Here is a 17318-nt window from a genome sequence, read left to right on the forward strand (position 1 = left end):
TTTATATACAAACATCTTCCTTAGTGAAGATTAGTTAAAGGAAATCTATGTGTGTATATACATTTGATTGGACATAGAAAATTATATTCATCTGAATATCACAAACATACTAGCCGATTAAAAAAAAAATAATTGTTAGAATATATTATTTATTCAAATGTTCTCTTATATCCTTGAGGCATCGTCCCCTGGTATCAACTGCATTCAAGTTACCTATGATGCTTCCTTGTTTGCTTTTGATACAGGTAGGAAAGAGACATTTACACACATTTTACATACCTATGGCCCATAAGGTATCGCCCCCTGGTGTCAGCTGCCTTTAGGAAACCATAATACTTTCCTATTTGCTGCTTACACAGGATGAGTCATGGACATACTTAATTTCTACTTTCTTTTTGGCTAATTATTATATGTTTAATTGATCCAACTTTTTGGGTACTATACATATATGGATATCTATTTTTCTTTTTCTTTTTGGGCTGCTTGTTTGTTATCTATATCAACCACATTTGCAATAAAATGCATTAGTATTAAAAAAAACATACTATAGATTCTTTGTCTACGTATTCTTTAAGAACTTAAAATAGTTCTCGTTAAACTTTTTTTTTATCTCATTGTTTGTATTGTATTATGAAAAATTATTGATGTTGTAATGTTTATGCCCTTTGGGGCCCATAATTGGAAATAAAATATCTTATCTTATACTATAGCATACTATATGGGTTTTACTTGTTTTTGAAAGCCGTAAGGTGACATGCAGTTGTTTACATCGCTACCCTTTGTTTACGGTTAAACATTGCGTCATTAGCAACATATTTTCATATATATACTAATACATCTAAAAGACATCTTTTGGTATATTCAACCAGTATTTAAATGAAAATAGGGTGCGAACGGATCCAAGGGGCGAACGTGTAGGGTGAGAATGTGTTTTTGGAGCGAACGCACCAGATACTGTCGTACATGTCAATATTTATATTTTATTTTTTTTTAAATGTTATGCTTTAATATATCATGTATAATTCTGTCCTTTTTATATGAAAAATGAGCAAACCACTCTGTAGTTCTGACCGTACGTATTTCCTGTTTTGTAGAACGTTTTGCATGGTTTGTTGACATCGGGAAAGGGTGCTTTCATACACGCCCGCGTTCCAATGTCGTCAAAACTATTTTTGAGAAAACCCCTCAAAGCGACCGTTTCCAAGGCGCTCGTCGTTAGAAACATGCGTTAAAATATGCGCACTGTTAAAGGGCCGAGCCACCTTAAATGGCAAAATCAAATTTCAAACACATCAAACGAATGGAAAACAACTGTCACATTCCTTTTAACAGTCCTTTCAATATGTTGTTAAGACGAGATCGTTCGTGTCGTTTACATAAGGTTTATTTCTATTTTCACTCCTGGTTTCTTTAAAACAAAATACGAAACGGACCATAATCCGAATTTCCAAGTTGATACGAGACTTTTTGAATGCCAATAAATATTTTGTTTAAATTTCACGACCCTATTGGCAAATACAACAGGCGAGCAAATACAGCAATTATTTATTGTTACTATTTTATCAAAATTAATTAAGGCCTAATGCAAATGTATAAAGTTGAATAAACCAATCCCTTAAACGAAGTGTATTATAATTTTATTTCAGCTTCAGCACAACTTGAGTGCTCGTTTGAACGTTCCAGCAAATGTTTTCTGAGAAATACAAAAGAGGACGATTTTGACTGGATAACATATTCGGTGAGTAAATGTGTTCTCATTTAATAAGTATCATGGCAATTTTATGTGGGGAACTTATATTTTTAGACATATATCTGCTGATTACTAAACTGAAAAGCAATCAAACGAAAATCTTACCAGAAGTCTGAAAGACGGGTTGGTACGCATAACGTTATGTTTTCTAATGTGGAATAACTACAAAATTATTGTATTGAATTATATAGATGTTACATACTACACATAGTCTAGATGTATAACAAATTTTCTTAGGTATAAAGTTAAACAATAAAAAAACCGAACTCCAAGGAATATACGAAATGGAAAGTCCTTAATCAAATGGCAAAATCAAAAGCTCAAACACATCAAACTAATTGAAAACAACTGTCATATTTCTGACTTGGCACAGGAATTTCCTATGTAGAAAATGGTGGATTTAACCTGGTTTTAAAGCTAGCTTGAAGTTGGTATATTGCTACTAAAGTGGTAACCAACTTAAGTATCTTAACGAAAAAGGTTGCACTTTGAATACGGATGTTGCAAACGTTGATGTGCATGAATATACTTTTCCTTCAGGGCCAAACACCTTCTGATATAACAGGACCAGATGGAGCACTCACAGGAGATAACTACATATATGCTGAAGGGTCATCTCCTAGAACCACGGGACAAAAAGCTATACTTGAATCAGACATTCACTTCCCAGGTAAATATTTGTTTTCAAATACACTGGATGTTAAGATGAGTTTGAAGATGTCAGGATGGGTAATCTTTAAATGGAAGCAGGCAGGTCAATATCATTTGCAAAGTATAAACACATATAAGAGAGCAACGGTGCATCTAGAAATTGAACAAAACCTTAACAATGAAGTAATGCTAACAAAACATTCAGGCTGAAATAAAATGATTAGAATTTTAAATATTCTTCTAATTTTCATATTTTACAAGATTTGTTTTTATATGTGAAGGAGATTTCAATATTTTATACGTTTTAATTTATCCTAATTTTTTCAATTTAACAGCGGGAGATTACTGCTTAACACTTAATTACAACATGTTTGGTGCTGATGTGGGATCGCTAAGTGTTTCTGTAAATGATTCTCAAGGCGATCGTCAGTTATGGACATTATCTGGAAATCAAGGAGCAAGCTGGAGAACAGCTAATGTGTATATACTAGCAGAAAGTGGTTTTAAGGTAAGAGAAAACATGTTTGATATAAATGTTCATGTTTAAGTACAAACAAATGGTTTTGCCTGACAAATATTCATAAATTGTATATATAGTTATGCTTTGAACATATTGAAAGAATAGATTTTAACATTAATTAAGATTCTTAACGAGAATTGCAATCCCACCCAAGGAGTGTTTCTCAACAAAATGAGTATAAGACATATATACAATAAATGTGACAATGTTCAATAGAAACGTAATTAACACATAAAAACACGAACACACGCTCCAATCTTACTAGTACATGAAAATGATTTAGCATTAGCAAACATATCCCTGTATCATTGTTTTTTAAATGGAAGATAACTAACTATAAGATTTGGATGTTTTTCTTGTTTTTTTACCTAAATGTTTGTTTCTTTTCAATTTTACTGTTGTGTGGTAAGATGGGCAGTTTGAACTCGTATAGGTTTTTACTCCCTACTCTCCCAAGCTGTCTTTATTAAGATAAGAAGATATGGTTCTATTGCCAATGAGACAACTCTCTCCACCAGAGGCCACATGACATAGAAGTTAACAACTATATGTCAACGTACAACCTTCTAAAAGAAGCAAAACCCATACCATATAGTCAGCTATAAAAGGCCCCGAGATGACAAATATAAAACAATTCAAACGAGAAAAACGGCCTTATTTTTGTAAAATGCACATACATAATGTGGCGGGGTTAAACATGGAAGCGGGCGCCCAACCCTCCCCTAACCTGGGACAGTGGTGTAACAGTACAACATATGAACAAACTAAAAAAATCAGTTAAAAAGGGCTTAACTCATCAGATCGATACAAAGCAGAAAAACAATCCCGGGCGTGGCAGGGTGTTTATACATCCTTTCAACACAAAGACACTAAGTACAGATCTGAGAGTTTTTTTCGTTTGAATTATTTTACATTTGTCATTCCGGGGCCTTTAATAGTTAGGAATCCGACAAGATAGGATACTGACATCAAACTTGCCATGTATCGTAACCAATAGTGATTGATATCGTTTTATTCACATTAATAGTTTGAATAGTATAGAGACATACAAGAGGTATGTACATTGCTAAACAGTTAAGTTTTGTACTTGTTTATTATGTAAGTTTATTCGATACTGTTAAACAAAGCCCCTCTCTTAATTTGTTATTTATACTTCTGTTTGTATTACTAGATCCGTATTGAAGGAGTACGAGGCAGTAACTGGGAAAGTGATATAGCTTTAGATGATTTAAAAATTTCCCCTGGATTATGCGGTAAGCAAAATAAAACATCTATCAAAATATGAATAGAACTTTCCTTTTTTATTTAAAAGAAAATATATAGTAATTAGTCCAAGTAATTATGACCTCGTCACAGCATTAATTAAAAATAGCCTTTCAATACCGTCATAATCATGATAATTATTTGGACCAGTATTGTGAAAATAATTGTTAATTTTTGGATCTCGTTCCATTTAATTGTTTGAATTTCAAGATTAAATATACGTCACAAAAATACGTCACTGTTTGTGGTGTCCTGTGTTGTCGTAAATGGAAGATTTCCGATGTTATTCTGCGGTTTACGTGCTACTTATGTACTCTTATATTATTTATTTATGCGTTTCTCTGTGCTGGGTGTTCTTGCGTTTGTTTGTATTGTATTCCTATTACGTAGTGTTGTCATTTTAGTGATATTTGTTAACATTGCCATATAAGCGGGAGTTTTGGCTAGCCATAAAACAGGTTCAACCAACCATTTTTTCTTAAAATATCCTGTACCAAGTCAGGAATATGGCAGTTGTTATCAAATAGTCCATTTTTACGTATGTTGGCGTTTGTTTTTGTTGCACTTCAGTGTTTCTGTTGTTCCGTTATTTTCCTCTTATAGTTGATGTGTTTCCTCGGTTTTAGTTTGTTACCCGGATTTGTTTTCTCTCAATCGATTTATGACTTTTGAACAGTGGTATACTACTGTTGCCTTTAAAAACAGAACATAGATGAAGAAAGATAAATATAAATTTATCATACAAGAACGCGTTTACTACTCAAGCAGCCTTGTAGAAAAATATATACAATTGAATGAGTAGGTCCTGCACAGGGATAAATGGCAGGTGGTAGATTTGGGTATGTTTAGATAGGACCGAAATTTTGTCTTGTCACAAGCCGAGAAGTCCAGCCCGCGAAATATGTTTATATCCTAGTCAATCCTTAAAATACTGGATATCTATCATAAGAAAATTTCTTTTTTAGTACATTAATTTTGAAGTGTCGCGTTAGAAGTATTGACCCTCATGTAAATAAAATTTGAGTGAATATTTATTCTAAAATATGATGGATAAATGTGTGTTTGACATTTCAGAGGATCCAAAACCATTAGATTGTATATCAAGTATTAAAGGTACAGATTACACTGGCACCGTCAACACTACAGTAGGTGGACTAACGTGTCAAAGATGGGACTCTAGTAGTCCGATTAAGCATTCTTATCATGATTATGATGATCACGAAAATTATTGCCGTAATATACGAGGAGACGAAAATATGGTGTGGTGCTACACCACAGACCCTGGTACGACGTGGGATTTTTGTAATGTCCAACGTTGTGGTAAGGGAACTGTAAATTAGTTGTTTATATTCAAAAATTAATATTTTCATTATAATACATAAACCCGTATAACGACCATTAACAGGATTTCACTATACTGAAACAGCCAACACTATCATATGTGATTTTCTGGATTTAAAATGGGACTCAGTTAGACCTTCTAAATCCTGTCATATGAAAATCAAGAAAACTGTCGTAATGAACGATGATTTGGAAGCATGGTGCATAGTTTTATATTAAGGATTCGGATAACATTTGGGATATATTCGTTGTCCAAAGGTGTGGTACGTTATTATAAAAAAGAAGATGTGGTGTGATTGCCAATGAGACAACTCTTCACAACAGACCAAATGACACAGAAGTTAACAACTTAAGGTCACCGTACGGCTTTCAACAATGAGCAAAGCTCATACAGCATAGTCAGCTATAAAAGACCCTGAAATTACAAATGTAAAACAATTCAAACGAGAAAACTAACTGCCTAATTTATGTACAAATAAAATGAACGAAAAACAAATATTTCACATAGCAACAAACAACAACCACTGAATTACAGGCTCCAAAATATGTGTAAAGTGGGGACTGAAATGGGGTTTCAGTACCTTCAAATTATTAGGTATCACTTTCTGTGTTGATTTAGATAGAATGTTAAATCTAAACTATGCTCCTCGAATACAAGAAATAGAAAAAATATTACAAAAATGGTCAAAACAGTCACTTACCCCGTTTGGTAAAATAACAATTATAAAGTCACTAATTATATCAAAATTAAATCATCTGTTCCTGTCCATCCCAGGTCCAGATGATAATATGATACGTCAACTTAATAGTAAAATTTATTCATTCATTTGGGATGATAAGCCTGACAAGATAAAGCGGGATCTTCTATGCCAAGAATACTTTAGAGGGGGCCTAAAAATGATTAATTTGAGACATTTTATACAAGGGTTAAAACTTACTTGGGTTAGAAGATTATTTAAGTCAAAATCCAAATGGATCCAATTATTTACCTCCACCCAAAATATAAATTTTACAGAGTTGGCTTATTTTGGAATTATTAAAAAATCAAAAAACAAATTTTGGGATGAAGTTTTTCATGCCTGGAAAATTATGTCAAAACTCAGACATCCATTTCATTTTGAGGAAGTCATTTCGACATCTATATGGCATAACGAACATATTAAAATTGATAACGTCAGCGTTTACTATAAAAATTGGTCACATCATGGGGTATGGACTGTAAATGACCTGTTAGATGAACATGGAAATATATTAACATATGAAAATTTTGAAATTATGTATAATTTCAAACCCATGTTTCTACAGTTTTATGGGCTTATATTAGCACTAAAAAAATGGCTACAAGCCATTGGAATCAACACCGAAAGAGAGAAAAAACATCAGGCTATTATACCTTTCAACATTAATATTTTCTTTAAGTCCGAAAAGGGCTCAAAGGACATGTATACTATTTTAAATCAAGGAACTTTACCTATAGATTTTGTAGCAGAAAAAAAATGGGAAGGTATTCTTAATAAAGTTATAGAAAATTGGAAAAAAATACACTTGTGTGTTACCAAGGTTTCAAAAAATACTAGGTTATGTTGGTTTCAATATAGAATTATTCATTATATCTTAGGGACTAATGCTCTACTCTTTAAAATGAAACTTGTTAACTGTAATTTGTGTACATTTTGCAAGGAAGAGCTTGAAACTATAGAACATTTACTTTGGGGTTGTCATATTGTAGCCGACATTTGGCACAATCTAAATTCTTGGATTTTCGATATAGTTCATATAGAAATTCCACTAAATTTGAATATTGTCATTTTTGGCCTCTATGAAAATTATAAATTGAATTTTATTAAAAATAAAGTTATCTTACTGACAAAGTATTTCATTTACAGATGTAAGATGCAAGATATAAAACCTCATATTAAAGGTCTTCAAAATTACATAAAAGAAAACTTGATTTTAGAGAAACATATCTCTTCAAAATATTTAAGTATGGAAGAACACAACTTGTACTGGAACCCCTGGGCTAAGATCATTAATTAAATTTAAATTAGGTTAATGTATATACATATGTGTATATATATGAGTATTTGAAAGAACTTGTATACTGGTAGTTATACCATATGCTTGCTCTACTATTACTATTATTACTATATTAATGAAAATGTTATTACTATACTTCATTCATAGATTTCATAGTGTTAGTCCATAGAATGCTTATCATGCTTATTTATTTCACTTGCTTGATTATTGTACCACAAGATAAATATATGTTGATACCTGTAAATTCATGAAGAAAAATAATAAATTATAAAAAAAGAATTACAGGCTCCTGACTTGGGACAGGCACATACATACAGAATGTAGCGGGGTTAAACATGTTAGCGGGATCCCAACCCTACCCCTAACCTGGGACAGTGATGTTACAGTACAACATAAGAACGAACTATCAAAATCAGTTGAAAAAGGCTTAACTCATCAGATGGATACAAATAGAAATACATCTAACAAAAACACAGAGTGGACGTGGCCGGGTACGTGTACATCCCAACAACAAAAGGACACAAAGTACAGATCTGAGAGTACTCGCAGTTACTGACAGCTAGTTCAAAGCCATTAACAACTAATAAAAAAAAATCATGCATCTAAGACTAAATTATCAATCAGTACACATCCAACATCAAATGGATTTAGTGTAAAAACGTCATAAACAGTCAGAGAAAAACATATTCACGAAAGTTTGAACCTTATATTATCTGCATTCCTTTCTATATAAATAATACGTAAATATCAATTATATTCATTGGAATATTAAAAGAAATTATAAGCGCTAAATTTTCAAAGTGAGGAACGTAACAGATGTATGGGAATTGAACTTTATGATCTTGAAAATTCATAACAGAAAAACTAGATACTATTTTTTTACTTTCGCAACAAATGTTTTATTTCGGGTAATCAACCCCTGGGAAAGACCCAATTTTGTGCACAATAGCATTGGAAAACAGTTTTGAATGAAGCAGCAAGTTATAAGGGGAGATATTTTTCAGATATTATTCTTTGTTATATTGCTAAAAAGCAGATAGACAACTTCTGTTCTATTAGGCTCTTTAGATAATATCTGATATTTTTCATCACACTTTTTAAAAATAGTTTGGTCAAAAAGGGGGAAGATAGCTAAAACAAAATTTCGAAATGTATCTTCGTACTTACGACATGTTGATAAATAAAAGATAATGCAGGATTTAAGCCAAAGGAACATTCAAACTCATAAGTCCAAGACAAAAAGACAACGCCTTGCCAAAAAAATGTTGAGGAGTAAGATCTATACACGTAGCGTGCTAGCGCTATTGTTTAAAATTAAAAATGTTTTAGAAAAAATGCTTCATATTTTGTATATGAAGATTTATGTTACCATTTAAATATGATACATAATTTTAATATAAGAATAAGCCAGAAAATCATGCGAAATCAAAGAAATACATTGTCAATAAGATGTCATTTGCTTGATGCAACCTATATAATGCAGGCTCAGATTGGTAGTATTTTATATAAAGATTATTATGGTACTGAAAATGATACCCAAAATGGATTTGATCATTTGTAAAATTTCTTTCTTTTTTTTACAGACATAGAAGAATGTATAAGGTCTCAGAATGGTTATGATTATATGGGAACCAAAAAAACTACAGAACAGGGATTGACTTGTAAAGATGGTACGTTTTGTACGGCTAGCGCAAATTCACCGGCACCTTTTTGCTACGTCGATGACCCTGACACCCGATGGGATTCATGTATCATACCTAAATGCAGTAAGTTTAAAGGGGGAACACAAGATAGCATCAACCTTATTTCTCGCATACAGTCTATATATATAATACAGTTAATTGATGATATATATATATGGTCATGACAAAATAAATTGATCAAGTAGTATTAACCGTTTAATCATTGTCAGGAGTAATTTCATCCAGGGGAAAATTAATTGGTCAACGTGAACAACTACAATAAGTGCAAATTGAACAAACTTACAACGAACCTGGCGAGGGCATTACCAGCCTGGCAGCAAGTGTTTTACTTACATAAATAAGATACAGAAGTAGTTTACCAATATTAAAACTTATAAATAATTAAGACGAAACAAATCATGGTAAAAAAACAGAAACTGAGGTATTTCATTGAACTCAAAATGGACTATAATTGAGATTTTTTGGGGAAAAAGAAACCCATATTAATTGTTCCAATTAAGTTTATCAATCAGTTGAACTCGTGTTCTTTTGATAGATTTTTCTCATGATTTTGATATTGATTTAGGTGTATTACTCTTCAAATTTAAAAGTATTAGATTTCCATATTCCGCTTTCGACAACCATCGACATGAAAATACAAATCAAAATGCACAAATGGCGCATCGATATATTGTTGATGTCCTATCACTGAATAACCCATATTTCAGTCCGTACTTGCATCTCATATATCCCAGGAAACTTGAAATTAAGTATACTACTGATACTAGAAGGACTGCTTCATACTTTAATCTTTTCCTCAATTTTGTCACAGATGGACGACTTCAAACTAAAATCTATGACAAACGGGATGATTTCAACTTCCCAATTATCAATTTCCCATTTCTCAGCAGTAACATACCCTCTGCTCCGTCGTATTGTGTTTACATATCTCAATTGATACGTTATGCTCGTGCATGTTCACACTATACCGACTTCATATACAGAAGCTGCTTCAATAGAGTTGAAGAGGAAAGATTAAAAATGACACTCCGTAAATTTAATGGACACCATCACGAATTGGTTGATCTATACGATGTGTCTGTGTCTAAACTAACGACATTTTTACCAAGTCTTATATTGTAGTTTACCGTCTACGTCGTGTTTCTGCTAAGTACCGAACGTGACCTATTCCTGAATATGACTGTTTTGCCGAGTGTGAATTCGCATTGCTATATGACGTGTCTCGGTATTTATACGTCAAACATTCATGTATTTAGTTATGATGTTTCTTTTGTATGTTGGTTTGATATTGTGTTATGTCTAATCGTTTTTGGTTTGGATTCTGTATTTTCGTAACATTTCACATATGTCTTATTTTTCAGCATAGTCTAGTTAATTTCCATTTTCTATGGATACGGTATTGTGTTAGTCCAAATAAGTATGACGTTGTCACAGCATATATTTAAAGTAACCTTTTGAGGCCGTCATGATTATGATAATTATTTGGACTAGTATTGTGAAAATAATTATGAATTTTTGGAACTCTTTCCATATAATTGTATGAATTTCAATATTATATGTACGTCACAAAAAAACGTCACTGTTTGTGGTGTCCTGTGCTGTCGTTAATGGGACATGTCCGTTGTTATTCTGTGGTTAACATGTTGTAATATGCTATTACATTATTTATTTATGCATTTATCTGTGCTGAGTGTTCTTTCGTTTATTTGTACTGTATTCCTGTAACGTAGTGTTGTCACTTTAGCGATATTTTTTAACATTGCCATATAAGCGGGAGGTATGGCTAGCCATAAAACCAGGTTCAACCCCACAATTTTGTCAGGAATATGTTATCAAATAGTCCGTTTCTATGTATGTTTGCGTTTGTTTTTGTTGCAGTTCAGTGTTTCTGTTGTTCCGTTGTTTTCCTCTTATAGTTGATGTGTTTCCCTCGGTTTTAGTTTGTAACCTGGATTTGTTTTTCTCTGAATCGATTTATGACTTTTGAACCGCGGTATACTACTGTTGCCTTTATTTGGCATTTCTTTTGCTAAACATAGCTTTCGATATTGCATAATTTCGGATCTCCAATATGTGGTTTGAGATATATAGTGCGTATGTAATGCATCAAATTAACTTTGATGTCTTATAATTTTGTATCATTGTAAGATTGGTTAGGTAATACAAATACACTAATAGCTATTTTTAAAAGATAGTGGCAGCTGGACAGCAAATTGGGACTAACATTATGGTAATTGTAAAAGTCGATGTATTTGATTTTAAAGCAACTCAGCCAGACGAATGCATAAAGACATCACTAGGAAAGGATTATTTTGGTAAAGTCAGTACAACCAAGTCAGGAAAGACTTGCCAAGCTTGGAGTAAACAGGAACCACATAAGCATGGATTTTGGGCTATGAATGATGAGAGCAATTATTGTAGGAACCCGGACGGAGAGCCAGCTCCATGGTGTTATACAACTGATAGTGAGACACGATATGAAATGTGCGATATTCCATTTTGTCGTAAGTTGTAGATGTTTTTTCTTCTTTTTTTCTTTTGATTACACTGAATGACATGATGATTTGTTCATGACAAAAACTATTTGGGTTATATAAGACAATCATATCGAATATACTAAATATTAATTTTTTCCTAAAACCAAACACTCTCCATGCAAATGATCTTAAATGGTATATCAAATGATTAACAAAATAATATCATAGAATCCACTAGCTTCTTTTATGAATCACAAGTCAATTAAGACTAACATCTTTGTCGTTACTTTGCCTGAAATGATTGAAACACATTTACTTTTTAATGCTAATTAATTGTTAAATACAAATATTTTCTCTCTTTCATATTCACCGTTGCATATGAATAATCAATTGATTAACGAAGAACATTTCTTCTGAAATTTAAAAATATGGATTAATCAAAACTTAGAAAGCAATCCATTATCATCATTTCATCGGAATTCATTAATATATATTGACTAATTACACTAATGTCCAACATTCTTGATATTTTCTTTCTTCAGTCCTTGAGTGGTGATTACATCATACACCATTACAACATCTAACCGTATACCCCATTCCCATACTCATTTCCCATTTTAATCATTCACAATTCGCAACATTCAAAATAATCCATAATGTGATCTGTTTGAGGAAATCGCAAATTTCAATGTATCTTTTATAAAACACAATTTGGTTCAAAAACTTTTCTTAAGCACTATACACTATTTCCCGGCGCCAAATTTCTTTTTTGTTTCCTTTGTGGTGATTCCTACCATGATATTCAACATTCAAATTGCGTATATCTATCAGACAACATCATTTTTTTAAAAACAAACTTATTGCTTATAGCTTTCAAAGCTCGTGCATTAAAGAAAAAAATGCTAAATTGCCATATAAGAGGATGTTCAGGCTAGCCATAAAACCCACCATTTTTTCTTAAAATATCATGTACCAAGTCAGAAATATGGCAGTTCCTATCAAATATAAAAAAGAAGATGTGGTGTGATTGTCAATGAGACAACTCTTCACTAGAGACTAAATGACACAGAAATTACCAACTAAAGGTCACCGTACGGCCTTCAACAATGAGCAAAGCCCATACCGCATAGTCAGCTATAAAAGGCCCCGAAAGGAAAATGTAAAACAATTCAAACGAGAAATCTAACGGGCAAATTTATGTACCAAAAAAATGAACGAAAAACAAATATTTAATACAGCAACAAACAACAACCACTGAATTACAGGCTCCTGTCTTGGGACAAGCACATACATACAGAATGTAGCGGTGTTAAACATGTTAGCGGGATCCCAACCCTCCCCCTAACCTGGGACAGTGATGTAACAGTACAACATAAGAACGAACTATCAAAATCAGTTGAAAAAGGCTTAACTCATCAGATGGATACAAATAGAAATACATCTAACAAAAACACAGAGTGGACGTGGCCGGGTACTTGTACATCCCAACAACAAGTAGACACAAAGTACAGATCTGAGAGTACTCGCAGTTACTGACAGCTAGTTCAAAGCAAATAACAACTAATAAAAAAAATCATGCGTCTAAGACTAAATTATCAATCATTATATAGATATAAGAAGATGTGGTATGAGTGCCAATGAGACAACTCTCCATCCAAGTCAAAATTTAAAAAAGTAAACCATTAAAGGTCAAAGTACGGTCTTCAACACGGAGCCTTGGCTCACACCGAACAGTAAGCTATAAAGGGCCCCAAAAAGTGTAAAGTCCGTGTCTATGTATGTTTGTTTTTGTTTTTGTTGTAGTTCATTGTTTTTTGTTGTTCCGTTGTTTTCCTCTTATAGTTGTTTTGTTTCCCTCAGTTTTGGTTTGTGATCCGGATTTATTTTCGCTTATTCGATTTATGAATATCGAACAGCATTATACTGCTGTTGCCTTTATCTAAACTAAAGATATTTTCCACATTATGTCAAAAAGAAATATGTTACATCGTTTTGGGTAGGAATGTTGCTCATGTTCAATTTTATTCAAAGTTTTTTTTAAATATCTGTGTAAGATGGTTACTCCACGTTGGTTATCCATTACGTTGCAATTTTAAAGACGCAACAGTGTCATCACAAACAACAAGAATTTAGCATACCATCCTATGCATTCACCTATAAGGAGGACATTATGACTATGCAGTATGGGCTTTGTTCATTGTTGAAGGCCGTACGGTGACCTATAGTTGTTAATTTTTGTGTCATTTGGTCTATTGTGGAGAGTTGTCTCATTGGCAATCATACCACATCTTCTTTTTTATATTATATTTAACGATTGATCAAATTGCTAGTTTTGTCATTACAGCAGCTTAATGATTGGCTCCTTTTAAAATCTCACAAAAAGGGATTAACAAATAAAAACTCTGTTTATTTTCAGAGGACTTAGTCTGCAGATCTAACCCATGTGAAAATAAGGGAATCTGTGCGGAGGTAGCTGGAGGATTTAAATGTAAATGTCCCTACGGGTATACAGGAGATACCTGCAGCACTAGAGGTAAATATTCATATTTCTATAAAGTTTAGGCGCATATGAGTTAGATTAAACTGGAGAAGAATTTCGTTTCATAACAGGATTATTTCCAAATTTAATTCTACATGCGAAGTGTTAAGGCCATTGGAAAACGCATGTACATTAAATTCACAAGCAGACAAGTGATAATGTAATCAACAGAAAATTAACATTTAAAGAAATGGAATTTATGATTCAATCTATGTGAACTTGTAAGATTGTAAGTTATACAGTTTGATGTCTGTGTCTGTTGAAATAGATTATAAAGATGAGTATATTATAAACAAAGAAAAACGCAATTAGAAAAACAATCTTGTCATACATCATATGCCTTACAGTTGGTAAGTTTGGAACCTCAAAAAATAAGTGCCTTGAATATTACAAATATAAAGCAACGAAAAAACTTGGGTTTAAATGAATTTTGTTTGTTTGGCTATGGCACCACTGCAATAAATTAGTTTACCAAAAATAACGTACCGAACTCCAAGGTAAATTCAAAAAGTGGAAATCCACAAAAACTGACAAAATCAAAAGTTTGACTTTATCTACCTACGGAATGAATGGAAAATAGAACTGCACTACCGTGTAAGAAAACATGTTTTCTTTTTCATGAATATTTTGAGATTACGTTTGAAAAAGCATTCCGAACATTACAAAAATTAAGCAAGGAAGAAATTATTTTAAATAAAAATAACTCTTATACAAATTTCGTCAGTCCGAAGTGCTTTTGTTGATTTTCTGTCATCAGGAACACATTAATGGTTTGATAATACAACGACGATTAATATTTTCTTATTAAACTACCTGAAAATAATACGAAGCTTCAATGTATATGTGCATACGAGTGCGAGCACAGGAATGTTCTTCGAATGTTCTGACTAAATCTAAGAATGCATCAGGATAAGTAGTAACTTATAATTGAGTGGTGACCGTATAGTGTATTCTTTATACTAGATGTTCTGTAATATAGACACATGGTGAGATACTGATGATCTATATCTTAAGTTAATTGAATGTTAAATACTAAGGTAAACATCTTCATTACATTCCTTGCCTCTTGGTTAACAGTATTAAAGAACAATTGGTTTGAATTGTATACATCAAGCCTGGGTAAATGGTCATCTGGCATCTTGGTTTGTCTGATGATGGGTTTGTAACATGTAAGACGTTTTGAATTTTCCTTGGAGTTCGTTGTTTTTATTATTTTACTTTTTATATATTATTAAGTGCAACATAGATGCATATACAACTAAGTTACACACTTAAACCTAAAATTTTGAAAACATTTTTACCATGATATTTGACTGTTGTATTTTTGCAGACAAAAGTGTGGAGGATTGCAAGAGGTCAATCGCAGGTACTGAGTATAAAGGAATGATAAACACCACCATCAGTAACAGGACCTGTCAGAGGTGGGATTTGGATACTCCTCATGATCACAACTATAATAATGTAAATGCAGAGAACTATTGTCGTAATCCAGACAATGAACCGGAACCTTGGTGTTATACTACTGACCCTGATAAGCGATGGGAATCTTGTGATATTCCATTTTGTAGTAAGTAGCTTATAACCAATAATGGTGATTCCTTCAAAAAGAATTACCACAACAATGTAAGGTCATATTTTCCTGATCTTCATTTTAGACCAATGGCATAATTCATAATAAATAACACTTCATAGATTTGGTGCGTAACAATTTTCTAGATTTGTGGGACTATTAAGCTTATGATACCTTGTAGATTTTAAAATTTTGTCAGATTAAAATTTGATAAGAATTTATAATTCAAATCAATCCAGTACATTTGGGGACTAAAAGTCAACCGGCAGCGGTATCGCCGCAGTTGTAGTTACCTACTCGTATCAAACTGTGTTCTGTGATAGAAAACACATGTGTTTGTAGGATAACCTTTATCAGGTACACTTTAGACGAAAACTTTATAAAGACAACACCATTAAATTATCTCCAAGAACATTAAAAACAAGATATGATTAAATTCGATTCAACAAAAAACCACAAAATTGATTTTTGGGGTTTCGTTCTGTTTTTTTATTGAAATTTGAAGTGAACAGGGTGAAAAATGATCTTTTCGTATATTTACTTTGTTTTTTAAAATGTTGAATTATTCGAAAGGTGTTTCTACTCCCAGGCATAGATTATCTTAGCAGTATTTGACACAACTTTTCGGAATTCTCGGTTTATAATGCTTTTCAACGTCGTATTTGATTTGGCTTCCAACTATTTTTTATTCGAGCGCCACTGATGTGTTTTATGAAGATGAAACGTGCGTATCTGGCGTTCCAAATTATAAGTCTGATATATTTGACGATAGTTTAAAAAATTTCCTTATTGTATATGTTTGTCACATTCCAGCAACTCCAGCACAAGAATGTGTAAGTTCCCTTTATGGCGATGACTACTTTGGAACTGTCCGCCAGACAAAGAATGGAATTCCATGTCAGAAATGGAGTGAATTGACCCCGCATTCACATTCATACAATACGAAACTAAAGGACCAGGATAACTATTGTAGGAACCCCACAGCACCTGGGGACAATTTCCCATGGTGCTACACTATAGACCCAGATGTCAGATGGGATTTTTGTGATATACCTAGATGTTAAGTGTACTACGATTGAACTTATTGTAAATTGAATCGATATATTGTTCCATTTAAATGATTTAAAATACTAGTACATGTTTTTGACTTCTATATGAAATAAACACTACTTGCAACTTTTTATTGGTTTTATATCACAGAAATTATATACAAACAGGTAGTCTATACGAAGAATTCCAATGTGGTCGGTACTATAATTAAGAATATAAATGACACTAGATAAATGATTATCAGAAAAGAATAGCACAAAATGGTTATTCCCAGCGAGAAAACAGTCGTAAAAATTGCATTTTCTTGTTTATTTTCACAATTTGCACTGTGAACTGATAAATTACATGAATTCATTCTTTGAGTCACTTTAGTTAATCTAACATCAATTTGATTACTTTCTTTGTTCATTTAACACT

The 17318-nt window shown here is 32.6% G+C and overlaps 1 protein-coding gene across 1 annotated transcript in view; it reads left to right on the forward strand.

Annotated features, from left to right (window-relative positions):
* Positions 1-17032, forward strand: part of LOC127733370 (neurogenic locus notch homolog protein 1-like) — a 40570-nt gene extending 23538 nt beyond the window's left edge. Inside the window, exons 13-22 of the mRNA XM_052242740.1 lie at positions 1647-1738; positions 2291-2420; positions 2737-2909; positions 4093-4174; positions 5259-5504; positions 9146-9328; positions 11530-11769; positions 14159-14275; positions 15612-15848; positions 16665-17032. Coding sequence (XP_052098700.1) covers positions 1647-1738; positions 2291-2420; positions 2737-2909; positions 4093-4174; positions 5259-5504; positions 9146-9328; positions 11530-11769; positions 14159-14275; positions 15612-15848; positions 16665-16915 — 1751 coding nt within the window. The 3' untranslated portion in view covers positions 16916-17032. The remainder of the gene's footprint in view (positions 1-1646; positions 1739-2290; positions 2421-2736; positions 2910-4092; positions 4175-5258; positions 5505-9145; positions 9329-11529; positions 11770-14158; positions 14276-15611; positions 15849-16664) is intronic.
* Positions 17033-17318: the final 286 nt, after the last annotated feature.

The sequence above is a fragment of the Mytilus californianus genome, unplaced genomic scaffold (genome assembly GCF_021869535.1).
Source record: "Mytilus californianus isolate M0D057914Y unplaced genomic scaffold, xbMytCali1.0.p SCAF_3, whole genome shotgun sequence".
Taxonomy (NCBI): domain Eukaryota; kingdom Metazoa; phylum Mollusca; class Bivalvia; order Mytilida; family Mytilidae; genus Mytilus; species Mytilus californianus.